Source organism: Sebastes umbrosus, chromosome 10 (assembly GCF_015220745.1).
Source record: "Sebastes umbrosus isolate fSebUmb1 chromosome 10, fSebUmb1.pri, whole genome shotgun sequence".
Taxonomy (NCBI): Eukaryota; Metazoa; Chordata; class Actinopteri; order Perciformes; family Sebastidae; genus Sebastes; species Sebastes umbrosus.
The window spans coordinates 31,159,840-31,186,437 of record NC_051278.1 but is presented as its reverse complement, the minus strand read 5'-3'; the positions used below and the strand labels follow the sequence as shown (position 1 = coordinate 31,186,437).

Sequence of the window (26,598 nt, the reverse complement as noted above, 5' to 3'; positions counted from 1 at the left end):
AAATAGAGTCGTATTGTTGAAGGAAACCCTTAGTATTAGGGCTGTGTATTGGCAATATTCTGGCGATACGATACGTATTATGATACTGGCGTAATGATTCAATATATTGCGATACTGTAAAGGCGATATATTGAGATTTTTTTCAAATCTAATTTTGGGGAAACTGTCAGTATAAATTCTGAGTAAAAAAAAGTCACTATGTGAAATGACTACTATGTGGACCAACATTGTTACACATGAACACGCTTGGACTCATTAGATCCACAAGAGTCTCAGCTTTCCAGTAATACCCAATTTATGTAATTCCAAGACTGTTTAGGGACCCCAGTATGCAGAAATATTCAAACACGTCATTTTTAGAATAGGCAAAAATAACAAATTTATACTGCATTCAAAAAACTGCATGGTTTTTGACCCAGACCACATGTGATTATCATAAAGTGGCCATATCTGTAAAGGGGAGACTCGTGGGTACCCATAGAACCCATTTTCAGTCACATATCTTGAGGTCAGAGGTCAAGGGACCCCTTTAAAAATAATGGCCATGCCAGTTTTTCCTCGCCAAAATTTTGCGTAACTTTGGAGCGTTATTTAGCCTCCTCCGCAGCATGCAAGTAGGACATAGTTGGTATTAATGGATTCCTTAGGTTTTGAGCCCACTACAACCTCCCGAAAAACAGAGCAGGCGGGCCAAAAATCGATTCGCCGTTTTGGAGAATAGATACAGTATCGCAAAACATAATATCATGTACTCATGTGTATCTATCAATATTTTCTTATACCAATCCTTACAATACATGTACACAATGCTCATTCATCATAAGAATCATGATACTGAACCAGAAACATCTTTAAAGTCATTCAGGAAGGATGAAGAAGCAGGATTTAACTGTATTTGATCTGCTCAACCTTAATAGTCGACTTATGACCAATCAGCTCGGTGACTGTAGGAATCTATTGTTGAGCTTTCAAGTTCGTCAGAACAAAAGCAGAACAACACACGAAGAGATATAAAAAGTGTGAGTGCACTATTTTCTATTAATTCACATGGTTGCTTGTGTTATCATCTGCACTGTAACTGTTGTAGTGGAAGCTTTCCTCTTAATAGAATATCAAACATGAATTCACAGAGAGGCTCTGTTTTTTCCCCCAGATATTTATTGCAATAAACAGGGTTCACATTTGCAAATGCGGAGCTCCCAGCCTGCCAGGCTGGAGAGATTATATTACTATGACTATTAAGAGAAAAGCTTCCATAATGGACACGTATGAAGGCAGGCTGGGCTGCAGTCTAGCTAGGACATTGCTGCTGCTTCCTCTTCGAGAGTCCGTCCTGTGACACTGACACAGTTTTCAAAAATGCAACCGCTGAGCCATCCAGCCTGCCGGCAACCACATTTGCGGAGAGGACAGGAAGGAGTGGGAAAAAGGCAGAGTGAAAGGGAGAAGGGAAAGGAGCGAAGCCGTACTGGATGGTATCATCTGCACATTCTATGGCTCAAACCCAAAAAATTTGAATTCTTACAGCTGAGGGAGGAGGAGACTAACAAGACTCGCTGATGTGCAGCCTATAGCTGTCCAGCTTTTCAAGAACGCATCAGTCCAGTAGAACAACAGTGGAACTGTGTTATAAACCCCAACCAGGAATGCATGCAGTCTCCAATGATATACCTTTAACACCATGAGATGCAATTAAGGGAAATGATCAAGATGAATAAATACAATCAGGCTGCTGCTTTCAAATGTTTTGAACAGTTGTGTAACTTTAGTATTTGCCATGCATCTTCTTCTGGCATTTTAGCTCAATTCATCATTCATTCAATAGTCTGTCACCTGATAATTAGAATATATTACACAAATTTAAATTTTGTTTGTAAGATGCATACAAATAAGGCATCTTTGTCAATGTGTGATGACACATGTCAGTATATGCAGTTATAGCTCATCTTTTGCTATTTCCCCAAGTTTTACATCTTATGTGATGATGACAGCAAAAATCAAGCTGAACACAAAGAGAGCGGATGCATGTAGGCCAGCTACATCTGCCCCACGAAAACAAAGCCTCCACACAGAAGAAGAAGAGGAGGAGGGGGGGTCCGACATCGGGAAACACTCTGCACCTACATTACATAGTGAAATACCCACATAGCCTATACGGTAGGCTATATTATATACCCTTCAGACAATATACATAGAGTCAAAGAGGAGCCACTGGGGATAATCTGTTTCCAATGAAATGAACACAAAGCGTCCACTGTAACCGACCTTCACTGATGGGCATCCTGTCTCCATAGCCTCCAAGCGGCTACACAAGGATGCGACTGATGTAAAGAACAAGTCAATAACTAATAATAGATAATAGTAGCATAGAAGGATAACGTGGCCGGTGTTTTTACAGAGGCAGCAAAGTGTCGAGGCTGTGTGGCTTTCCAGCGGCGGAGCAGGGCAGACCCAGGCTGCTCATGCTGCTGCTGCTGACAACAGACAACAGACCACAGTAGCCATCATCCAGTTAGCCGATAGGGAGTCACACCAGAGTGTTTAGCCGTTATAAACATAACAGGGGATTTCCCGAGCTTGTTTATTACATTTTATACATTCAATATGAATCCTGTTTTGATGGTTTTAATGTGAGAAGCTCTGCCGTGTGACCTCGGGAGGATTTAGTATCCACACTGAAAGCCCACATTGACATCACTAGAAGGGTAGGGAGGGCACAAAAGCACAACACCGACTCTTTCCTTTTTTCCTCTGCCGCTAACTTGTAACGGTCGACCACCTGGCTACCAGCCTACTGTTAGCTGCTTATTCTACTGCTCACTAAATACAAGTGAAGTGTTCTCCTCGCTTACCTTGTTCCTCTCCGGTGTGTGTGTCTCAGTAGAAGGTGTGTGTGTGTGTGTGTGTGTGGAGCCCAGCCCTGCCGCCGCTGCTGCAGTTCAGTCTGGCTCTCTGCGCTCTGTCGGCCTTCTCTCCCTCCGTTGCTCCGTTGCTCAGCAATAACACTCAGCTTCTCCCTGCTAAAGAGCGGCGAGCGGACCAGACCAACATCCTGGAGGAAGCGGCAAAGCGGCGGAGATGGATAATCACAACATCCGGTCACGGTTTTCAGAATAACATCAGCAAACACGATGCAGAGGTTTATTGTGAGTGATATGTTTCCTTGAAGTGACAGATTGTGTATCTAGGCAACCATGTGCACAAATAGTCATGTGACCACAGATTAAGCAAAAATGTAGTTCAACTAAATATATGGGGAGAGATTAGCACATGGAAATATCATGTATTTCTATGGATTAGCATCTAGACAACAGTGATATGAACGTCAGGACAAAATATGATTTAGATGTTTAGGTGTTATATATACATACATACTGTACATACATATACATATACATGTATATATATATATATATATATATTTATATACATACGTACATATAAATAAACAAATATATTTTCCACCTACTTGTTTGTACATAATACTGTAGTTCTATGATTATTTTAACCTTTCTTTTGCAGCTTGTTGTCCCTGTTTTTTAATTGTATGCCTATCGCTATCTTGCTGTAAACTGTGTGTACTGTAAGTACATGGAGAGCAACTTAAAGGTTCCATATCGTGCTCATTTTCAGGTTCATACTTGTATTTTGTGTTTCTAATAGAACATGTTTACATGCTGTAATGTTAAAAAAAACTTTATTTTCCTCATACTGTCTGCCTGAATATACCTGTGTTTACCCTCTGTCTGAAATGCTCCGTTTTAGTGCATTTCATCGGAGGTGCAATGGAGTTGCGTTGCTAGGCAACAGCTTGGGTGTTTACTTCCTATCAGCTGATGTAATTTACATACACTGCAACAGGAAATAAACTGGGACACATTTAGAATGTTTAAGTTTAAAACTGTGTAAAGGCCTTAATATTGTATATTTGTGACATCATAAATGGACAGAAATCCTAATGGCTTGTTTCAAACACACAATTTCTGACTACGGGCTGTGTGTATTTCTCCGTATATTGAGCGTTTTGATAGTTTAACAGCATTTATATATCGCTTAAACCTGCTTTATAATATAAAAGACATGAAAATCTCCCTTTTTACAATATGGGACCTTTAAAAACCAGAGTCAAATTCCTAGTTTATGTATACATACTTGGCTATTGAAGCTGATTCTGATATTGATCAGTTTAACTATAAAATTATAAAAACATAAATGTGAATGTACAGGGCTTAGCTGGGGAGCTAGTGCACCTCTAGTCCCACCACAACTAAAAATATAATATAGATAACAATATAACTCATCAATAATGAAAAATATATTCAAAAATAGCTACAATACTATGTCCCTAAAGAAAATTAAAATAATAACAGTTTTAACATATTCACTTCTTTCCGAAATGTCATCATAATTAAGGCATATGTCTTAATTATTGCATCTAAATAGAACATTTTAGGCGGCTTTGTTATGTGGACCACATTTGTGTGAGCACTTCATATAAACAAACAGTGTTCATATTGCTTCAAAACAACAGTGTGCAGATTTTTTATTTTATTTTATATTTATATGAAAATATGTCATTAACACAAAAGATTGTATTTTTTCCTTTAAAGGTCCCATATCGTGCTCATTTTCAGGTTCATACTTGTATTTTGTGTTTCTACTAGAACATGATAACATGCTGTAATGTTAAAAAAAACGTTATTTCCCTCATACTGTCAGCCTGAATATGCCTGTATTTACCCTCTGTCTGAAACGCTCTGTTTTAGCGCATTTTGACGGAATTGCAACGGAATTGCAACAGAAATGCGTTGCTAGGCAACAGCTTGGGTCCATGTGTACTTCCTGTCAGCTGATGACATTCACGCACACTGCAACTAGGAATAAACTGGGACACATTTAGAATTTGTTTACGTTTAAAATTATGTCAAGGGTCTAAATATTGTATATTCGTGACATCATGAATGGGCAGAAATCCTGACGGCTTGTTTCAAATGCAGAGTTTCTGAATACGGGCTGTGTGTATTTCCTTGTGGATTGAGTGTTTTGATTCTTTCACAATATTTATATAGGAGTTAAGCCTGCTTTATAATGAAAAAACATGAAAATCTCACTTTTTTATAATATGGGACCTTTAAAGCATAAAAAAATACAAAAAATGGTTATTGTTACCATGTATCATTGTTAAATTGTCTATAGCTCGGGTGAAATGTTTTGTAAAAGTACACTGTTGTTACCCAAAATATGCTTGTCATAATAAATTTTGTTTTTTTATAACTTGTTTGTTAAGTTTGATTTCTTAATAGGGTATTCTGTAGTAAGTGTGAATCATGAAAATAGGATGGTCGTTGACTGAAGTAGGTTACAAGAACTGAAGCTTAACTTATGTATTCATATGGGTTTCAACTAACATGATCATGTTGATTGGACTAAAATAAATCAGCTGCAGCTGCAATGGTACTTCCTAATGTTAGGATAAATTGTACAGGATGAAATACAACCTACAGATAAATCAGCAAAGAAAATGCCCTTCAGATGGCAAAACTGACTCACTGTGCACAGACTGGATCAGATGATTAGATATGCATCTTATGTCATTTTAATTTTCAAAAATATAGCTTTTAATTTTTAAAGCAGATATCGTAACTTCCGGGGTTTTACGTTTCGTCTCTGTTTAGCTTGACACAGTTGATCCTGAGCAGCGCCTGCGTCTACACTAACAACCATGGATGCTTCCAACTCGACCAGAAGCCAGAACCGGGAGGGCGGGTTTCCTGGACTCACTGGTCACGTTTCAGGGTCCTTTGTGACTGTAGCATCAGCTGGGCTGCGCAGCTGGCGATGGTATAGATGCTGAATATAGATAGATAGTATAGATAGTATAGATGCTGAATAAAGGCAGTGGCTGCTGCACGATGCGCAGCTCAACTGTCGGAGGATGCCCGGGAACCAAACAAATACAGAAACGAGCCAATTAAATGAGGATGTTGCAATACAGGAACATTACATCATTACCTTTACTTGGCTCATTCTGCTAAAACAAACAGTTTTTAAACAGCTTATGACTATATAGGCTACTGTTGCAGTGATTAAGAGCTTATTAAACCTACAGACATCTGAAAAGAGACAGCATAATTAATACATTTGGAGTTTACTGAAATGGTTTGTTTACATGTAGCTATAGATGAAGAGAATCTGAGGAAATCTGCACCATGCTAAGGTTACAAAATTGAGAATTAAACGTGTTATATGCTGCCAACAATTTAATGTAAGTTTTTAAATATCTTCAATATTTTTTAAACATACACCCCCACAAAAAAAGAGTGTGAAACAACATTATCTTTTTTCCATCTAAACGAATTCAAAATCGAAAACTGTCTGCTCCCGTAATTTGTCTGGCGTCATGACGTAATGACGCTCCCTCACTGTCGACGTGAAAGTACTCGGTTTTTATATCTGGAAGTACCGGCTGACAGGGCGGGGCTTTGGTTTGATATTTATTTTCGAACATCTGACCCTATGCACTTTTATTTTGTAATTTTAGCTATTATAGGCTACTTCACCAGAGTGGGCTTTTAATCTGGAACACCGAAATTCACCATTTTTGTGTTTGTTTTAAAATGTGTTGCGTCTTTATTAGAAGTAACGTCATTTTTGTATAAACATCATGGGTAAGGTGTAACCTGCTTCTTCATTTGTATTATATTTTAAACTTTCACAAAGGGGTTAATAACAATATGTATTCTGGATATATATTGGTCTTTTGAATGGATTTACTTGTTTATTTACCTGACAGTATCGTCATGGCGGCAGACTTTGTGTCACAAATCGAGCCCCCCCTGTCCGTTGGAGGGGCGTTGTCAGTTGGAGCAGGAATGTGCAGCTCGTGCTGTTGCTAGTAGCGAATAGACGGACATCATGGAGGAGCCGCGGGACGTTCAAACCGTTCAAACTACCGGGAGAAACGGGAGAAACGGGAGCTGCAGGTCGTTGTTCTCGGCCGGTTCCTCGGTGGCTATGGAGATTAAACGGAAGAAAATAAGACAAAGCACATTGTTCCTGCAGACAGAGGTATGGGTGAAGGGATACCGTTACAGAGTTAGATGTTGTGTGTTGCCGTCAACACGAATTATGATGTGACATGTCAGTTGACGTTGGAGGGCAAAGGTCAACGATACTACCGTAACAACGAGCTAATATTAATAGACGGTTCTTTGTAGTTTAGACATCTTCAATAACAGCTGGCTCATTCGACAGGCTGTGCTCAGATAACTTGCTAATAATAATAACTTGAATTGTCTAACGTCTGTCTCAAGCATTCACACACCGACTGGCTCTCAGTTCCTCCCGGGTCAGCAACCTGCAGCTCCGGAGCCACATGCGGCTCTGTAGCTCCTCTCCAGTGTCTCCCTGTGGATTTATAAAAATGGAAATTAATAACTGTTCTTTTTTTACATTTTCATTTTTATTTATCATTGTTGTAGGTAGACGGTACGACGGAGTATTAGGGCCACATGGAGGAAAAAATAAATCTGAGATTTCGAGAATAAAGTCATAGGTTTACGAGAAAAAAACGTTGTAATATTATGAGTATAAAGTCATAAGTTTAAGAGAAAAAAGTCGTTGAGAATAAAGTCAATATTATAAAATAGTAATTTTACGTGTTATTTTCTTTTTTTCTCGTAATATTCTGACTTTATTCTGTAAATCTCAGATGTTTTTTCCCTCAATGTGGCCCTAATACTCCGTAGTACATTGTCTCTTTGGCCCTCTCTGCATTAGACTTATATACTATAGTATAATATATACTTAGACTATAAACTGTGTTACCTTCATCACAATAATCAAATGTTTTGTGGCTCCAGACAGATTTTTTTTTTTTTTTTTGCCTAAAATGGCGCTTGATAGTAAAGGTTGCTGACCCCTGCCCTGGGACAAAGCTAGCTGTCTAGCTGGATGGACCAGTTATCCAGTACTGGAGTCGCCCCTTTTAACGTCATTTAGCTCCCTGAAACCAGAGCTGTGTAACGGCCTCTTTGCATTGTTGAATGTTACTAAGCATGTGCAGTAATAATGCTCTTCTCTTCTCTTTGCTCTAACACCGCTCAAACTAATGTCATTTCAGACCAAAAGCATGAGGCGATGCCCAAGTCTTCTGAATGACAGTCTGCAGATAGTAGAGGATATGAATATGTTGTACATACGACAGATTTCTAGGAAGCTACAGGTGCAGATTTTAGTTTGCAATATGGAGATTGATGATGTTTGTGTCTCTAAAACAAGTGCATGTATATCTGAGTTTCACTTGACCATGTAAAATCCTCTAAGACCAAATTTCCATACCGAATTGAAGAGGTGGTACTTTGAATTTAGTTTGAGATAGGGATGCACCGATCGGACTTTTAGTACCGATCTGATACCAGTGTTTAATTAAGCTGTATGCCTCACTGTGTGGAAGTGACTGGGATCCTTCTTTTATGTGAGTGTCAACATCAGGCTTGACTTAAACATGGATTTCCTAACTGTATAAAACAAAATGTAACAAATAAATACATTGATATAAATGTACTGAATTATTTATTATTAAATAATAGATTGTACACCAACAACTTGGCAAAAAATTAATTAATTATTTTATAATTAATTAATGAATTACAATTCAAGTGTAAACCTTTTTACTGGAGCAACAAATTGGTCAAAACTTAAACAAGAATGAAAATTCCACTATATAGTGTATATAATATATAAAAATAAAACTGAATTGAATAGATCAGCCCCATTGTCACCGATACCCGATCCAGCTATTCGAGTCAGTATCTGCCCAATATCCGATCTGGTATATCGGTGCATCCCTAGTTTCAGACCAGATTAAATCAGACATCATCATACTCCATTTAGGCCATAAATATGTTAGCTAGAACTACCCATACACATTAATTTTTCCTGCCACAGTTCACTTGTTCTTTGCAGCATGCCATCCATACATTTCCATACTCCATGCAATCCAAATTGTGTATGATCTACATAAAGTCATGTGATCACTATTTCGTCCCATCTAGCATAGGCCTATACAGTATTATTAGTGCTTTTCGTAACCTTTTCTCCCCTTCTGCATGCATCATTTCACCTCACCACAAAAAGTTGCTCTTGAGTGATGAAAAGAAATTGGCTTCACTGCCACAAGTCTGACATTTTTACCTACCTGGTTGGACCTACCTTCTTGTGGTGGCAGCTACCAGTGGCGCCAGAAGATCACATTTCCTGAGAGCCTTGTAATATTTGATTGTAGTATGTCTGTCATTCACAAGGATCTCTGAAAGCTTTAGCTACGTTTGTGCCAGAAAGACTAGGCCTTTTTGTTTTGTGCTGCACTCTTTCCTTTTTGCCAAAAAAAAAAACAACAACTCATATTCAGTGGCACGCAAGGTTAAGTGCACTGTAGAGCCAGGAAGAGGTTGCAGGACATCTTAAGTGTTCTTGTCGGTACATAAAATCTATGTGCATTACTCAGAGTGATGTAACACCTTTAACACTGGAAGTGATTTTTTTGTTTGCCAAAAACAACATTCAAGGGCAACTTCACTCTAACTCCACTGTGGTCTCTGGTTTCATGATTAGAGCCTATTGTTCGATGGACTAACACAATTCAAAATTGCAAGCTGCTGGTTTGTGTTTTGATATGGATCATCATTTTGTCACTTTCTCCTTTGTATGTTCTGTCCACAAAGAACACCAACATACAAGAAAAGCTTGACTTTGAGATTCGAATGCGGGAGGGCGCCTACAAGCTGCTGCTCGCCTGCAGTAAGAGAGAACAGGTTCTTAACGCCTCCAAGAACCTGCTGACCTGTAACACCAGGATCAAGGCTTATCTCACGCAGCTGCGGAGGAAGAAAGAGGAGCAGGACATGATGGGAGCAGTCATGAGGTGAGGAATTGTGTGCTTAGTGTGTTCTCGGGTGTGGAAGGTGTCTTGTAAAAGTTTTTCCAAGTTGCACAGTTGCAATTCCTGGCATTCAGTTTCCGCACACAGAAGATATATAGACATAGATCAAATTGTAATATTTTATAAATCTCAACTTCAATCAAGTAATTATATTTGGGGGAAAAGTGAGGCATGACTTAAGACGAGTCTGACTGTGTTTTGAAAATAGGGTTTAAAATTTAAAGGTCTGTTTTGTTATTTTTGTTGATACTTTTAATGTATGTAATTTTAATGGTAAATTCAAAATTTAATTTCAGATTTTCAGATCCAGTTTCAGATGACCATGTGCCCTGTAATGGAACTATTGCAATGTCTGGTAAGATTGATCCCCTTTGCCCAGAATAATTCATTACTGTTGAGTGTCGGTGCAGAAAAACACTGATCCACAATAATGAAATTATTTAATTGTTTTCAAAGTAACTTATTTTCACAAAATGGATATAGAGCATTTTAAAAAATTAAGGGTTACTGATATTTTTCAACCTGGACTCTATTTTCTCATGTTTCTGTGACTAATGAGGACAACAATTTCTGAAATTGGTCCAATATTGAGGGACAACGCTGTAACCGGCAGCCGAGTAATGAGCGGCGAGGGCAAGTGAGCAGCGTCAATGTAACATTTACGTCCACTAAAAGTGCTTGTTTTTACCACTGACAGGCTCAGATTGTTATTATAATTGTCTGACAACATTATGGAAAGAACCCCACAGAGTAGTAAAACATTTTCCTTACCTTTTGCTTGATCCGGTCTGTTTGTTATTGGGTCGAATTCAAAGACCTCATCCACATTGTAGAAATCATTTAAATATTCGGCCATGACATTGAAATCTTTTAGATAACACTGAGTTACGCTTTCTGTACTCCAACACAACAAACTCTGCCGGCTGCATCTCACGTTTCCACCATGGATGTACTCCAGTATTCCACCGCTGTCTTCCGGCAACAAGTCACCTCGCCAGATTTCAGAACCAGACTTCTCCTTGGGCGAGACTTTCCATAATGTCAGACATTTATAATAACAATCAAAAGTGGCAATATCATGGCAAAAGTGGACGGAAATGATGGTGCCAGCTTGCCCCAATAGCACCATATTGCAGCCGTCTGAAGCATTTTCCCTCAATACTGGACCACTTCAGAAATTGTTGTCTATTGGTCAGTTAGACACAAAAGCATGGAGAAGTAGGTTCCAGGTTAAAAAATACCTAAGTTACCTTTCAACTCTAAAGAGTGTTTTTGTTAATTTACTTTTGTCTTGTGTTGATTTAGGGCTGCGCATTCCTTTGATGTGGAGGGATTCAGCCTACTTTAACAACAGAGGGAGTAAGTTTGTCCTTATTTTGCTAACATCCATGCCTCGTGTTTAGTTTTGCCTCATTTTAGTTTGAGGATACTTGCTGTACTAACACATACTACTCATCCCCTGTGTTTATTAGGCTCCCGTCGAGTGGCGGTGTTCTGTGTGATGCAGATCGGCTCAGAGGTGTTTGACACAGAAATGGTGGTGGTGGACAGATCAGTTACTGACATCTGCTTTGAGGGAATCACCGTCTTGTAAGTATTTATGGTACATGCCCAATATGCATGCAGTATAATACACTAAGGCTGGCCAATATGGCCAAAATCCTCTATAACGATACAGGTCATTTCATATCTCCATAACGATATATAGCACAATATAGCATGTTTTCTGGTAATTCATAATGAAAAGTACTGAGTATTTTCTAATTTCAGGAACTTGAATACAAAATGAACATAACTGTTTCAAGTGAAATTATCAAGAAAAAATAAATAAATAAAAAAAGACTTTCTAATGTGAAGTTAAATCATTATTGCCTTGTTTGGGAGTATTATTTAGACTGGACCATATAACCTCTAGCTGGTATGCACATTAAACACCAGGATCCAAGAGCCATTTAACCATTTATTGAGTGAGGATAATGGGTGGAGAATGAAGGATGGATGAATGATGATTATTTTTCTGTACAATAAACAAATTAAATCAATATATAAACTGGGGAAAAAAAGTTCGGAAACTTGTCATTGGTGGATTATTTCTCTGTTGTTACATTGCTAATGGTCATTGTATTTTACATGGTTGGAAAGCCTGTTTATTTACCTTCACAATGATGTCCAACTTGTAAGGATCATGCATTTGTGGGATGAGCAGCACAGCTGATTATGTGGATAACGCCCAAGAAAAATTTGCCAAAATGCTCTGCCAATGGTAAACAGTGTATTCTCATAAGGCTACCAGGAAGCCTGCAATGACTGCCCTTCACCGTCAGGCCCGTTTGCGCTGGTGTTGACAACACAGACAATGTAAGCTGAACATGTGGGGGAATGTCTTGTTCCTAATCCTCCAAACACAAGTTTCTGAACTTTGAAAAAAAACGATATAGAAAAATATATACGATAGACATGTTTATATTGTTTTGCCGATTTATATCACATTGCCCAGCCCAGTAATACACTGAAAACAGCTGCACTTTTGGGAATCCCTTTCGGTGCTGCTGTACAGTGGAGGAAAAAATGTGGACTTATATTAGGAATATGTTGCTGGAATTGTTTTCTTTATTTAGAAATATGCAGAATAATGAGTAATGTGTTCTTTTTTTCTACAAACACTGACACATCTATTGTTAGGGGTGTTATTGGTCACAATTGCTGTGCAACAGAATTTAGTATTTATGAGTCTTTAGTGTTTTTGGTTGTTTTTAACGTTTTTATACTTTTATTTGAATGTTTAATTGAAATGTCTCTGTCCTCTCATAGTAAAGAAGCAGTTCCTCAGTTTGAGCTGAAGGTGGAGCTGTGGAGCTGTGCCCTGGAGGAAGAGCTCACGTTGGTAAATACACCAAAGAAACTGGCCAAGAGGCTCCGCAGCTCCTTTGGAAAGACAGCTGGGAAGAAGCTGTGCCCTCTGCTGGACAGCCCAGACCCCGACACCTTCCTGCAGTACAACCCCATACCCATGTATGTATTGTGCAATCCCATAAAACCCTTTACAGACTCTTGGCTCTCGATTTAAGACTTTTGCAGTCGGGAACAAACTGGATTATGGCTTATTACTGGAAGGTGTAGCTGCAGGCTCACACAACCGCTTGGTAAACAAATCACACTGACTTAAACCAATATTTGGGGTTATGATACATTTAGCCTTCGGATATTGGTTGCATTGCAGATTTTTTTGTGGCAATAAATTGAACTATTTAAAAAAAAAAAAGTGCTGCTTTTAATGTTCCCATCTGTATTTTATTTGTACTTGACAGCATTTAGAGCATCAAGTGAATCTCTCAAAGTGAACATCTGTAAGTGATATAGACCACCTGTTCAGTGAGAGAAGAAACATCGGGATCATTAGGCCTTTGAACATGGAGATAAATTACACAAAGCAAAATACTGTAGGGCACATGTTGGTGTTAAAGGGTTAGAGTCTTTGTATACTCATGTATCTTTATTGTTATTTATTGTCAGGGTTGGAGTTGAGCATGAATCTTTTAGGGAAGTGAAGAAATGAAAATAAGTCAATGTAGTATACTTGAAATAATTCTAAACTCTGTGTATGTTTGTGTGTGTTTCTACCTGTACCAGTGGAGCCAAGTACAGCCTGCTGGCCTACACTACGCTGTGTCTGCCCGAGGCTGAAGGCAGCTTCCAGTCTCACTCACTCATGGTCCTCCAAGATGGTAAGAAGCAAAGGCACAGAAATGTAATATCTGGGGATATAAAAGGGGATTATGCTTTTTAGTCACGGATTTGAATCGGTACAGTGGTAATGATACATTATTTTTACACCATTAAAATTGAAATCTAAAATTAAACAAAATAAACAGTGATTGAAGTTCACCCTGGATTACTTTTCTTCCGTTATGTTAAGTTATGCAAAGTTTTATTCAGCTCCTGCCCAAACAAGAAAATGGCCTGGTTAACCTTAAAGGACGCACAGGAAAAGTCACTCTTCTTTTCCCCTTTTATTTTCAATCCACTTCGCTTTGTTTACTTTGTTACAGTCCAGTTTACTTTTAGTAAAAGTCGAGTTAATTAGGGTTGATAAACTTTAAATTAAACAAAGAAATGTACACAAATACCATTACTTTCAAAACGAAGACATCTGCTCTTTAAATTGGACAGTTTCTCATTTACATATTCCCTTAAAATATATAATTTAGGGCTGTCAATCGATTAAAATATTTAATCGCGATTAATCACATGATTGTCCATAGTTAATAGTGATTAATCGCAGATTAAGCATGCGTGCATGTGTGTCATTGTGCTGACTTGACTATGACTTGCCCCAAACTGCATGTGATTATCATAAAGGGGAGACTCGTGGGTACCCATAGAACCCATTTACATTCACATATCTGGAGGTCAGAGGTCAAGGGACCCCTTTGAAAATGGCCATGCCAGTTTTTCCTCGACAAAATTTAACGTAAGTTTGGAGCGTTATCTAGCCTCCTTCACGACAAGCTGGTATAACATGGTTGGTACCGATGGTACAAATAGCTTTAAAACTGAGCCCCACGCAAGTTGCGTTAAAGCGTTAAAGAAATTTGTGGCGTTAAAACGAATTTGCATCAACACGTTATCGTGTTAACTTTGACAGCCCTGATATATTTACAGTATCTCCATTTAATTATACGTAATCAAAATAGAAAATAAACTTAATTCTGTAAACGGTTTTGTCTGCAACAATGCTTAAACAATAATATACACACTCATAACCAAGACAAATCAACTCAAAACAGGGCTACAAACCATGAATCAAGCAAGCCAGCTAGACTGATATGTATGCTGCTTTGCATCACTGATCATCATTTGCAATTACATCAACAATATCAAATCATTAATTCCATACCAGTAGCGTTGTTTTGGTTAAGCCACGAGCTGAACATTCTTTTGTTCTCTGCTGGGACGCAAAGTGTCCATGCAGGGTTTTCTGACTTGACTTTAATGAGCTGGCTTTCCACCTGATTTGTTTTCCTCTCTCTCCAACGGTGCACCAATTCAACAGCTCAAGCAAAGGGAAACTTAAAGATTCAGATGGATGATTTTTTCCTTTCTCCTTGATGTTATTTGAGTAGTCTATCTTCTGAGTTTTAGCTCAACACTTTGCGTGAGTGAATAAATGGATAAGAAAGTGATTGCTCAGGCAGATTTTTTGTTATCAAGCTCTTATTTCAGGAGTAAAGTTCTGGTATGAATTTGCACCATGGTATATCAGTGTTCAGATCCACAGTGCATATTATGAGTTATTGTTATATAAAGGCTCATATGACAAGAAGTTATGTGAAGCTCGCTCATGTGTGTTTGATGTGTAACAGTATACCTTCTTTAACTGAAAAAGTTGTTTAATCATGTGGTTTTACCCTTTCATTCTAGACTGGAATTATTCTTAATGAGTACCTTTACCTTTACATAAAGCATGTATTACTTTATTAAGATTAGTGTCTGCTGCTCTTCATCCCCGCAGCTGAGTGGTCATCTTGGCTTCCGCTTTATGGCAACCTCTGCTGCCGGTTGGCGGCCCAGCCTGTGTGCATGACACAGAGCATGATGACCGGCTACCTGAGTCAGAAGGTGCGTCGACCGCTGTTATCGTTAACATTAGCTCTATAGCTGATTCCTGGGTTAAATACTTCACTTCCTTTTTGTATTTCAGCAAAGTGTGGAGGGGATGTACCGCTGCTGCCGTCTTTACTGTGTGCTGAGTGCTGGCGTTTTGTCCTGTTACTTCACCCCAGAAGAAATTGATGCTAAAGTGCAGCCCACTCTCAACGTACCCATCAACAAGGTATCTCTACTACAGGGCAACATAATAAAACACACAGTACGGGAAGAAGTTCCACTGATGTTTCTTTTTTAAATGTTATTATTAGATAAATAAATGTAAAGGCAGAAAAGTAAAAATGTTAATAACAAAGGGAATATATATTGTTGTAACCCCTGTCACTGTTATTGCTATTATTATCTCTGTTTTAGCTGCGCTGTCTGATTAGTGGACTTTTTAATTAAATATAAACGTCACATTCATTATAATTGCTTTAAATCTCAGTTCAGATTTTTCCCCTAACATTTGCAAAATAACCAGAATACAAAATGCCACATTACTCACTGAGATCCTGCTTGCATCTTTGGCATTTTGCTGCTGAATTAATTTTTTTTTCTGCAATCTCAGCGATGTACTTTTTAGTGCAATATATCAAACAGCGCTCTCATTTGTACACCGTGGAGCTCATTTTCAGCTTACGATAAGTTATCTGTGTTGTTTCTGCAGGACACCCGGATACGTGTGATGGAGAAGGAGTCAGCAGGCCAAAAATCCAGGAGTCTGGCCATCATCAACCCTTCACCAGAGGGGTCTGAGACCACCGTCTTCACCACAGAAAGCAGCGAGGAGCTGGAGGACTGGTTGGAAGCCCTCCACCAGCACCTCTATGATCAGAGTGAGTGTGTTTCTGTGTAAACATACATCAGAAGTGTGTATATAAAAAGTATAGGTGACATACAGCACATGTGTGTACAGAGCAGGTATGTTTCCTAAAAAGGTCTTGTGTGTGTTTGAGAATATCTAAAGAGAAGGTGGAGTGTGTCTACGTCAGTCTGTTTGGGCAAGAAAAGAATATATTTAGCTAAACTCCTCTCGCAAGAAAAGATAGTATAACCTTTATCTGTACCTCTCCTTGTTTACAACCAGGCCAGTGGCTGCAGTGCTGCAAGCAGCTAATGAAGATCGAGGTCGCGTCACCACGGAAACCATCACTCTTCCTCACCAAGCAGGCTGACTCTGTTTACAATGACCTCAGTGAGTAGAGTAATTGGAGCGGGTGGTTGAAATGAGTTAGACGGAGGTTGATGATTCGCTGTTTTACAGGATTATTTATAGAAGATATGATGCTCAAAACAAACGGGACACCTCAATGAAATAAATATATTCTATTAACCACGCATAATGGTTTTAATTACAGTGGTGACGCATGTAATTAAAACCATTTTACATGTAAATTAGAATATTAGAATGTGTTCTTTGGGTAATGTTGTTATATTTTAATCAAAATGGGAAATTGACTTGACTTCAATGTCTGCTCATCTTGTTTGCCGTGCAGGTATAAATTCACCTGGCAAGTTTGAGAGCATCACAGACATTATCCACAACAAGATAGAGGAGACGGATGGCCGCTTTCTGATTGGTCCTGAAGAGGAGAAGGAAACGCCAAATTGGTCCACTCTGTTTGACGGGTCCCATTCAGTGGTAGTGCAGAAGGGTATTCTGTCCCAGAGCAAAACCTCCACCCCTTGTTCAAGCCCCAACCCCAACACCAGCTCTACATCCATCGGCAACAAGAAGCGCCGCGCCCCACCACCTCCCCCTGACAGAGAGCCTTATGCTCCTCCCAGCCGCCCTACCAGACCTCCCCTCCCTGTTTCTCTTCATCATCCTCCTCCTCCTCCTCCCTCATACCAGGAGAAGGAGAACTCCGGCACTTGCACTTCACGCCCGGCCACAAGGTCCAAAACGGGCAGACCATCTCTGGATGCCAAATTCTCTGCCATGATCCAGCAGCTCCAGAGAAGCAACGCCGGAGGAGCCGGAGCCCTCAGCCGCAAAAACGCTCCACTGGGCGTCCTCGATGTACAACCACAAAGTCAGCCGCAGCCTCCTCTCCAGCAGCTGGAGTACCAGAAGCAGCACACTGAAGCCACAGGTGAGCACGGCTTCCTCAGACCAAGTCACGGTCCAGGTCCTGTTCCTGCACCAAGGAGCAAACTGAGGAAGTCTTTCAGAGAGAGGATGAACCTTAAAGCCTTGTGACCTCAACCTTCAACAATAACTTGATTCAACCAACTAACCACTAACCTTACCACTAATACAAATAACCACAATAACAGTTAGAACTTTCCAACTGGGCTCATTGATGAAATCAGATATCACAAAATATTTGACTGCACCTCTAATAGCAATAATGTGATATTTTGGCCTTGACTGATGGTGTGGGTCTTCAACATTTAAAGGAATAGTTCAACAATTTGGAAAATGTGATTTCTTGTCGAAAGTTAGATGAAAAGACCGATACCACTCTCATCTGTCCACTAAATATGAAGCTGGAGCCAGGAGACGGTTAGCTTAGATTAGCATGGAAATAGGGGGAAACGGCTAGCATGGCTCTGTCCAAAGGCAGTAAAATCGACCTACCAACACCTCTAAATTTCACTAATTAACACATATCTCATTTCTGTAATCCAAAAACTGAACTGTAAAAATTACACATTGCGATTTTATTAGCTGTTCAAATGCCGCGCTTAAAAGCGCGTGGAAAATGGTAGCCGTGCTGCTTTCATCCAAGGTGTCACGCCTGCCATTACTAAGCAACCAAAACCTGTATGCTGCGATGATGATGATGATGATGAAGTTGCCGTAATTTAGCAGTAAGCTGCTGGATTTGTCTGTAAGGGTGGCTGAACTTTCAACCGGATGTTGTGATATTCTCGGACGGAAAGGGTGAAACAAGTGAAATAGTCTGTGGGATGGATTGTAAAGCTCTGGGTAGCCCTGCACTAAAATGATTAACTTCTCCTCCATATATTTACCATAGACCGATATTTACAGAAGAAAGAAAAGATATATGCCGGCTGTGATCGGTTGTTCCTCGTCATATGACATGCGTTGCGTGCTGGAGGTTTCCAAAAGTTGAACTATTTTTATCTTGGGGCGCATCTGTCGCACCCTGAAGAATAGTTGCTTGGGTACACTTGCTACGGCGTCGTTCTCGCGTTTGAGCTCAGCCTTAAGGGGGTTATGGGCAAGATCATTTCTTAGTTTGGAGTAGCAGTTAGAGTCTTCCAGTCACAATAAGACTCCAAGCTAAAATAGTCAGATTAAATAATCAAGATATAACATATTAATTAGTAAGCTTTAAAGCTCCTGGTTTTAACCTTTGGATAGAGTCAGGCTAGCTTTTCCCCCGCTTTCAATCTTTATGCTAAGCTAAGCTAAGCTAACCATCTCCGGGCTCCGACTTCATATTGAGATAATGGATTTTAAAAAAGTGCTATCGATCTTCTCATTGTATTTCCCAAAATGTCGACCTATTTCTTTAACCTAAAGGACGGTGGGTGACCTGGTCTCTCAAAAAAAAAGATCCTCACAATGTCCATCATGACGACCCAAATCCCAGTTGACACCTCATATCACAATATCAATATTGTATTGATACATCTCCAGCTCCACTCTCCATTTCTAAACTCTTTCAGCTAACCCACAGATGAAATTGAGAGCTGTATGTTGGCTTGAGCACCACCACCATCATCAATCCCACTAAAATGGAAAGGCTTATTTCTCAGCTCTGCCACTGGAACATGGACCGAAGAAAGAGTCTTTGCAAAAGCACTCAAATTGGAATTGATCCATTGGCCGACTGCGAACGAGTCATTCCTTTTGGAACTATTGACTTATTCCACTTACTGTGACAACTTTATGACCACTATAGCTGATTTTAAGGGAACAGGATTTTAGGAGCAATTGCAAGCACTAATGTGACTTCTCCATTTCCCAGAGGTCTTAATAATGGAGTGACCTTGGTTTTCAGTGACTACACACAGTATGTCCAACATAATTCACTGCAGCGTATAAATGCTATGAACATAATCGAATGAATGAGTCTTTTGAGTGGCTAAAATAATGAATGCCCTTGTGTTTGTGTTTTGAACATATCCAATACTGCCAGCCACTAAATATTTCAACCACTTAGCAGTCACATGTTGAATGGTCTTCATAATTACACACAGTGTACAAAACATTAGGTTTAGCTACTTTCTCTGAAATTGCCAAGCCAGATGAAGCAGTATGGTGGAAGCTACAATCCCCTTTTTTTTATCTCACCATCTAAAATTCAGTTTAATCAAGAGGGGGATTGTAGGTTTGGGTGGGGGGAGGCGGATTACAGGAGGATTTAGTTTAAGCCTTGAAAGAACTGAGAATGGTTTGTACAAAAGAGGATGCTCAATATTAGCAGTGTGTTAAAATGTTTTCTATGCTTGGTGTGTATTACCAATATATTAGTCACTTTGATGTACTTTGTGTATATATCTTGAAAAACAAGGGAACATTCCTGGATCATACCTCATAGCGTTTTACTGATGCTGATGTGGTTACACCTTGGGCTGTATGATGATGGCTAAACTCATCATAGTAATTATATTGCACTTCCTGTATTGTCCATCAACATCTTGGCCATTTTCAGTTAGACTAAGCATGCTAGAGACTGAAGAACATAAAATGTTACTGACCGTTGCGGTGAAAGCTAACATTTCTGCATAGTATTTCAGATTAACTGTGTAGCCCTGGTGAAAGCAGGAAATGTTGCCCCTGTGGATATTAAAGGGGACCTATTATGCTTTTTTCCCTTTAGTGTGTTATGTAGTTTTTCGTGCATGTAAAAGGTCTGCAAAGTTACAAAGTCCAAAGTCCACGCCAAAGGGAGTTACGTCAAAGAATGTACAGTATATTGCCAAGAAGTGAAAGTCAATTGTTCGTTCCATTGCAACATCGGTATCATACGCTTCCCCACAGAAACACTGCTTCTGAACTGCCTAAAACGCCTCATTTGAAGTCACGCCTTTTCTTCTGTAACGTGGTGATGTCACCGAGTAATACAATTTGCATAAAGGCTAGTTTTGCACGCCCTCAAGCAAAGCTAGTTAGAGCGGAGCTTGAGCGGAGTCCTAAGCTCGAGTAGAAACCCAAAATAGTTTATAGTATGCGCCTAAGCCTAATGGGTCCTCTTTAAGCTTGAGGGAGAGCATGTGATCTAAATGTACAACTGCTTTATTACTAAACAAGGACTGAACGTTTTGATCTGAGCCAAACTGATATTAATTTGTGTTTTTAAAATACTTTTCAGTTATTAATGAAACATGACAGCAATAATTTGTAGTTTTTTGTATTGTTTTTGATTGAATGTTCTGTAATTCCTTTTATAGTATAATACTGCCATGTCATCTCAATATTTCTTTTAGCATATGAATTATTTAGACTTTAAGTGGCACTGTGTTTATGTACTAGTAAGTAGGGCTACATTAATCATATTGCAGAATAATTTGTGTATAGTGTAATGTAAAAAAATGTCGTAGTTATTTTTGTTTCTCGAAGTGCAATTTTCTCCTCAACCCTGTTCACTGTTGTCTTGGAAGCAAACTGTATTTTTTATTATTGCTGATCTGCAATAAAACGGCCTACATTCTACCCTGGTGAGGCTGCTATATTTTTGCTGAGCTTGGAAGTATTACTGAATATTTTTCATGGTAAAGGTTTACCAGGGGGTGGCAATAAAAGTCAAAAGCATAGCTTTTATTGCAGCCCAACGCACATCCCATAGAGATACATGCACTGGCACATTTCTCTACTGCAGCAAATACTGGAGAGGCTGCCCTGGCTCCGAGCCCAGAGGTAGCCTGTTGTGAAGATTAAGGCGGATGGAATCTCATAGCCAGATAATGGTATTACAATAATAAAGCCCCATTCACACTGCATTTACTGAGGGGGAAAAAGAACATTGACGTTAGAGCACTGGCATTAAATATCAGTTTATCCAGCCCCTCGCTATTTATCTCCACTTCAGTTCAAGAACACAACTGAGGAAACATGTATAGATAGTAAAATATTTTAATTAAATATACAGGAGGTCATATCATACAAAATGTCTTTATTTTTTTGTCTTGCTCGCCAGCTGGGTGATTGGTAAACAGATGGCTACTGTATCAAAAACACTTTCAGGATGCACAATAATGGAAACAACGTGGAAAAAATAAAGTGAAACGACAACAAATAAAACGAGTATCCTAATTCTTAAATTGTAGTGTTTGTTTAAAATCTAACGTGATCGCGGTGACCTTGAAACGGAGCAAACAAGGACACAGCTAGATTGTGTAACCGACTTTTATACTGTTTTTTATACTATTTACAGATTATAACAGTTTATATGATAACAACCACGCGGTACTATCTACAGTGCTATTTACACAGAAAATAAGACAAGAGAGAGGGGTTGTCATGGATTGATCCCATATGAATGTTCTGTACAGGGGCCGGCACTAATGCCAGTTTTACCTACACACAGCAATGTACAGTACTTAATCAGAAATGAATGTCTTTATCTATCAGTAAAACTTTACACTTAGACGTTTACAGCTTCTTTTTTCTTCTTCTTTTGAAACACCAGACATGTTTGACTGTGTATTTCGACTATCTCGGATCGCAATTATAGTGGTTGTAAAAGCCAGAGCAGGTGTTGTCTTCCCACCTCAGGCTACGGAGCATGGTCGGCATACTTTATGGAGTCTGGTACCTTTTCATCACTGCTAGAAAAAACACCTTGAGCGCACATGCCCTGCGGATGACAGACACCAGACCTGTGTCAATATCAGCTAGCAGTAAATCTTGTCAGGTTCTTCTATAATTGACGCCGTTAAGCAAAGTAAATAGAGTCATTAAGCACAAATATTAACCATCAGGTTGAAGCATAGCTGTTTTAAAAACTTTAAATGTTGTGCCTTAACTATGAAGTCTGGTGTCTGAAAGCCAAGTGTGCCCTATTTGTATGAGTGTCTGTGCGCTGCGTTTCAGACAAGAGTGACAGTAATATTGATATTTCTACCCTGCTACAGGAGATAAACCTTAACGACTGTAGTGCTAGCTCTAATCCAAGACTGCGAAAAGGCACAGATATTTGCAAAGCAGTAATATCCTAAGTGACAACATTCCTATCAAATCATACAGTGAGTCTTTTCAGCGTGTTGAATAAAAAGAGTCTGTTCGCCAAAAAAAAAAAAAAAAAAAGCGTTTTTCAAGTCAAGAACAAAAAAGATGAAATGCTGATTTCTTTGTGGTGAGCATTCCGCAGCAGACGGCTGCTTCATTATGCTGGTCCTACAGACAAAAACAAGCTGCTACAGTCTACTCATCACAAGGGGGTTCTGGGATCAAATTACTCTCGATTTAGAAAGTAAAACGGCTATCTGAAAAACATTCGTGATTTGTCAACAGATTGAACATGACAGCTGCTTGTGTTGGACTGAAATACATAACGGGTAAAAACCTGAACGGAGTAAAACGTGAGTCTACAGTACATCTGTTATACACAGCACCTCTGAATGTTATGATAAAAACTATTCCATGTCGTTCGGCACCGCAGTGAGTGTTATTAATGTCCAGGTGGATTTACTGTGGCACACACTGGCTACAGCTTTCAGCGTGGAGACATGTAAACAGACGCAACACCACCGGCTGCATTAAAGTGTGTTAATGCACTATGACAGCTGTTGGACATTGTTTTGCGATGCACCTCTGGTTGTATAAAGAATTTCATTTACGTCGTCATGTTACTTGTAGTGTTTTTAAGCAAAAAAGTTTAGCCCTCAGACGCAGTAAACAAATGGCTTTTCTCTGTTGCCCTCCACGTTTCACACGCTCGGAGCAACAACCTGACTCGTGGTGGCTGAGAGCGGCAAACTGATTTGTGAGCACATACACATGAGCATTGTGCAAATAAGGATACAACAAAAAGATACAGTAAGTGGTGATAAAAAAAAATACAGTGCAAAGGATATAAACAAATGCATACACAAATAAAAAAAAAAGAAAGAAAATGGAATTTTCAGTCTGCCTGAAAGATGAGTTTATCAGTCTGCAATAAGTTTTATAATCAGTGTTTGTTTTTCGACTGAGCCACAATCCCCGAGCAAGAGAGACAGAAAGAGAAGCTGAAAAAGTTTCTGAGGATGAAGAGGGAGAGGGGAGGAATAAATCCTCCTCTCACAGTCTGGTGCTTGGGTGTACCGAGGACAGCTGATGTGGCTGGAGGGTAGAGAGAGGGTACAGGTGTTGCAGCAGGTCCCCGTACAGCGCCGCCCCACCCGGGTGCCTGTAGAAGTGGTGTGGGCTGGGGCTGGCGGCCAGCAGCTGCCTGTGGAGCATCATGGAGTGGAAGGCTAACGGGGGCACGAGGGGAGACACTGCGGACTGGCTCTTCAGGTACTGCAGACCTGGGTGCTGCTGGAGCCCGTCCAGGCCGCCGGGTGAGTACATGGCGGTGTAGAGGTGCGGGGGGTAGGTAGTCGTTGGGTGGCCCTCGGGGAGATGGCTGTTGAGGTGAATGGCGTGGGCCGGCTCGGCCGGTTTCAGCTCCTCTGGGTCGCTGCGTCGGATTGAGCAGGCGGGATGGATCGGCGTCACCACGCGCACCTTCCTCTCTGGGGCGTCCTCGCTCTCGGGTTCCACGAGGTTCCGCTTACTGGGTCGAATGGGGCTGGTGAGGCACGAATCGCTTGAAGCTTTTGGGCTGGGAAACGGCTGCGACGACTCCACCGGGCTCTGTTTGGGGGGGGAGATGGTCATGGGAGGGACTCTGCACGCCTTAGGGTGGGAATCCAAACCCTGGTGCATGATGGGATATGGGAGACTGCAGAAAGAGGGCTTGGAGAAGGACACCCTCTGAGAGAGAGGTTTAGAGATGGTAAAGTCTCTGGGTTCATCGTCTGCCTCTCTCCTCTCGCGGTGTGTTTGAGTCCTGTCACTGTAGTGAGATCTGTAGGCTAAGCCCTCTTGCTCCAACCCGCCGCAGACGAAGCCCTGGCTGCCCTCGTGGTCCCTGGTGTAGCGCTCTCTTCGATCTCCGTTGGGGAAGCCGACCATACTCTCCTGGCTCAGGCAGCTCTCAGTTTGCCGGTACAGACTGTGGAGGTGAGGCGAGGAGTAGCAGTCAGTGGTGTAGCTCCGTGGGTGAGCGGCGGGGCCCTGGAGTAGCGTCTCCCCGGTGTTCTCCGGGCCTTCCTGGGCGTGGGCTCGGGGGAGATAGGGCTGCCACGGCGGATTGACTTGAGGCTGGAGGTGATGGCTCGTCCGACAGCTGTAAGGTTCGGAGAGCTCCCCGGCGGCGCTCCTCTCCGACGGGCCGCCGGTGGCTTGTTGGTGAGGCTTGCTGCTCTGAGCGTGCTGGATGACTGATGGCCTGAATATGGGCGCTACCTCCGGGGTGTTGTCCGACACGCACCCGTGCCTCTGTCCTACCACTTCCTCCTCACCCTTTCTCTTCTCCTTCTCCCTTTCGGGAAGCGATATGACGGGGAGACAGGAAGTCGCTGTGGGGGGTGGAGGCTGAAGAGAAGGAGAAGTAAAGGAGAAAGGGTTGGACTCGCACACTTGGGAGAGGAGCTTCTTTTTGGCTAAAGGAGACATGACCCCCTGGCTTGCTTTGCAGTAGGCAGCCATCTGTGCGGTCGACTCCTTCTTAATGACCCCATAGTCTTCTTTCTCCGGGAAGGAATCTGTGCTCAAGTCTATACACTGTCTGTCTGCCTGCTTACACATTGGTAACACTTTGCCCACTCGCCCACCGTGACTTTCTAATGAGTCTTTGACCCTGGAGGAGGGCTCGGGCAGAGCAACATGTCCAGCAGGTCTGTTCTGATCCCAGCGGTGAGGCAGGTAGGGGTTTTTAGGAATGAAATGCCCTTCAGTTTGCTGTTCACACAAGAGTTTTGCTCGGAGGGCCTCGCTGATTTGCCTCCATTCAGGCTGGGGGCCGGGCCCCGTGTGGAGGTGTAGACCAGCATGCGGGGCTCTGCAGTCTGGCTCTTTGGGGCAGAGTGAAGATGGCTGCTCCACCGCTAAGGACTCCTGTTTCTTTAGGGTAACATGTAACTCTTCCTCCTCTATTACGATAGGTTCATCTCTCAGAGATACCTCCTGTTTGATGGCTGCGGACAGCTCGTGAGTCTCCTCTTCCCCTTTGGCGTCCTGCATGCAGAAAAATTATAGTTGTTACAGTTGTTTCTCAGAATAAAAGAAATAATACACTTCTATATTTTCTTATTATTTGGCAAAGACAACAGGAATTCAAGACCGAGGGTGAAGCACTGATGAGAAAGCACAGGGAAATTCAATTTGACGTGAGAAGGAATGGTGATGAGGCAGCAGCAGGCTGTGACTGACCTGTGATTGTTCTTGGCCTTTCACTGTCTCCCCTCTGTCCTTTTTACTCCCCAGCTTGGTATTGGTGAGGCTTTTGAATTTCTTGGCCCCCACTCCTTTGGCTTTAGCTCCCGAGGCCTTCTCTTGGCCGCCCTCCTGTTTCTTGGGTTTGGCCAAGGGGAGGGGTTTGTCATGCTCGCCTTTAACGTTCCTCTCGTAGGGGAGGAGGAGCCTGAGGAAGAATGCAGGCAAAGGAACGCACATGAGTTTGTGGTATGATCACGTTATGTCATGTCACGCTTATTAATCTATGTTTTGATTCATCACATACGAGCAAAAATCATTTTTAACCAAACAGCAATTTTAGATTGGAAAATACATACACAGAACTATACATTTCAGGGCCGGCTCTAGCCCTTTCGGTGCCCTAAACGGAATTCAGATTCCTCATCCTCTTTTCTCCGTTTTCTTCCTTGCAAAGAAATAAAATAAAATGTGAAAATACTAAATATCTGCAGCGCTTGACATCTGTCCATCTAGCGATCTTACATCCTGACACGTACTCGGGCTGTTGTGATGCGCACGGCACGCAAACCCCACCCCCGCCCCCCCAACGCGCAATGCGCACAGCCACAGTGTGGCGTTCAAG

General features: G+C 41.0%; 3 protein-coding genes across 10 annotated transcripts in view; 1 reads left to right on the top strand and 2 right to left on the bottom strand.

Annotated features, from left to right (window-relative positions):
* cep170aa (centrosomal protein 170Aa) overlaps positions 1-3,022 on the bottom strand; it is a 66,379-nt gene extending 63,357 nt beyond the window's left edge. For all 7 annotated transcript variants that reach the window (XM_037781613.1, XM_037781612.1, XM_037781618.1 and 4 more), the window contains exon 1: positions 2,853-3,022. The gene's annotated coding sequence lies outside the window, so the exon portion shown is untranslated. The remainder of the gene's footprint in view (positions 1-2,852) is intronic.
* Positions 3,023-6,775: 3,753 nt separating this feature from the next.
* On the top strand, positions 6,776-19,171 carry rtkn2a (rhotekin 2a). Of its 2 annotated transcripts, XM_037781622.1 has the most exons (14): positions 6,776-7,068; positions 8,123-8,224; positions 9,726-9,925; positions 10,240-10,298; positions 11,249-11,302; positions 11,416-11,533; positions 12,755-12,955; positions 13,574-13,668; positions 15,456-15,562; positions 15,645-15,776; positions 16,260-16,428; positions 16,680-16,787; positions 17,089-18,425; positions 18,979-19,171. In XM_037781622.1, exons 1-13 carry the CDS (start codon positions 6,916-6,918, stop codon positions 17,793-17,795), a joined length of 2,205 nt encoding a protein of 734 aa, XP_037637550.1. In that variant the 5' UTR covers positions 6,776-6,915; the 3' UTR covers positions 17,796-18,425; positions 18,979-19,171. The 2 variants fall into 2 exon arrangements, with proteins under 2 accessions (XP_037637550.1, XP_037637551.1); XM_037781623.1 differs by lacking the exon at positions 8,123-8,224 and having other exon boundaries at positions 6,916-7,068.
* Positions 19,172-21,628: 2,457 nt separating this feature from the next.
* arid5b (AT-rich interaction domain 5B) overlaps positions 21,629-26,598 on the bottom strand; it is a 100,233-nt gene continuing 95,263 nt past the window's right edge. Inside the window, exons 9-10 of the mRNA XM_037781696.1 lie at positions 25,971-26,181; positions 21,629-25,775 (exon numbers count right to left, since the gene is read on the bottom strand). Coding sequence (XP_037637624.1) covers positions 23,793-25,775; positions 25,971-26,181 — 2,194 coding nt within the window. The 3' untranslated portion in view covers positions 21,629-23,792. The remainder of the gene's footprint in view (positions 25,776-25,970; positions 26,182-26,598) is intronic.

Coding starts and splice junctions, on each gene's coding strand:
- rtkn2a (XM_037781622.1), top strand. CDS start 6,916: ATGGAGGAGCCGCGGGACGTTCAAACCGTTCAAACTACCGGGAGAAAC. Junction 9,926..10,239: donor ATGATGGGAGCAGTCATGAG/GTGAGGAATTGT, acceptor ATTTAATTTCAG/ATTTTCAGATCCAGTTTCAG. Junction 11,534..12,754: donor TTTGAGGGAATCACCGTCTT/GTAAGTATTTAT, acceptor GTCCTCTCATAG/TAAAGAAGCAGTTCCTCAGT.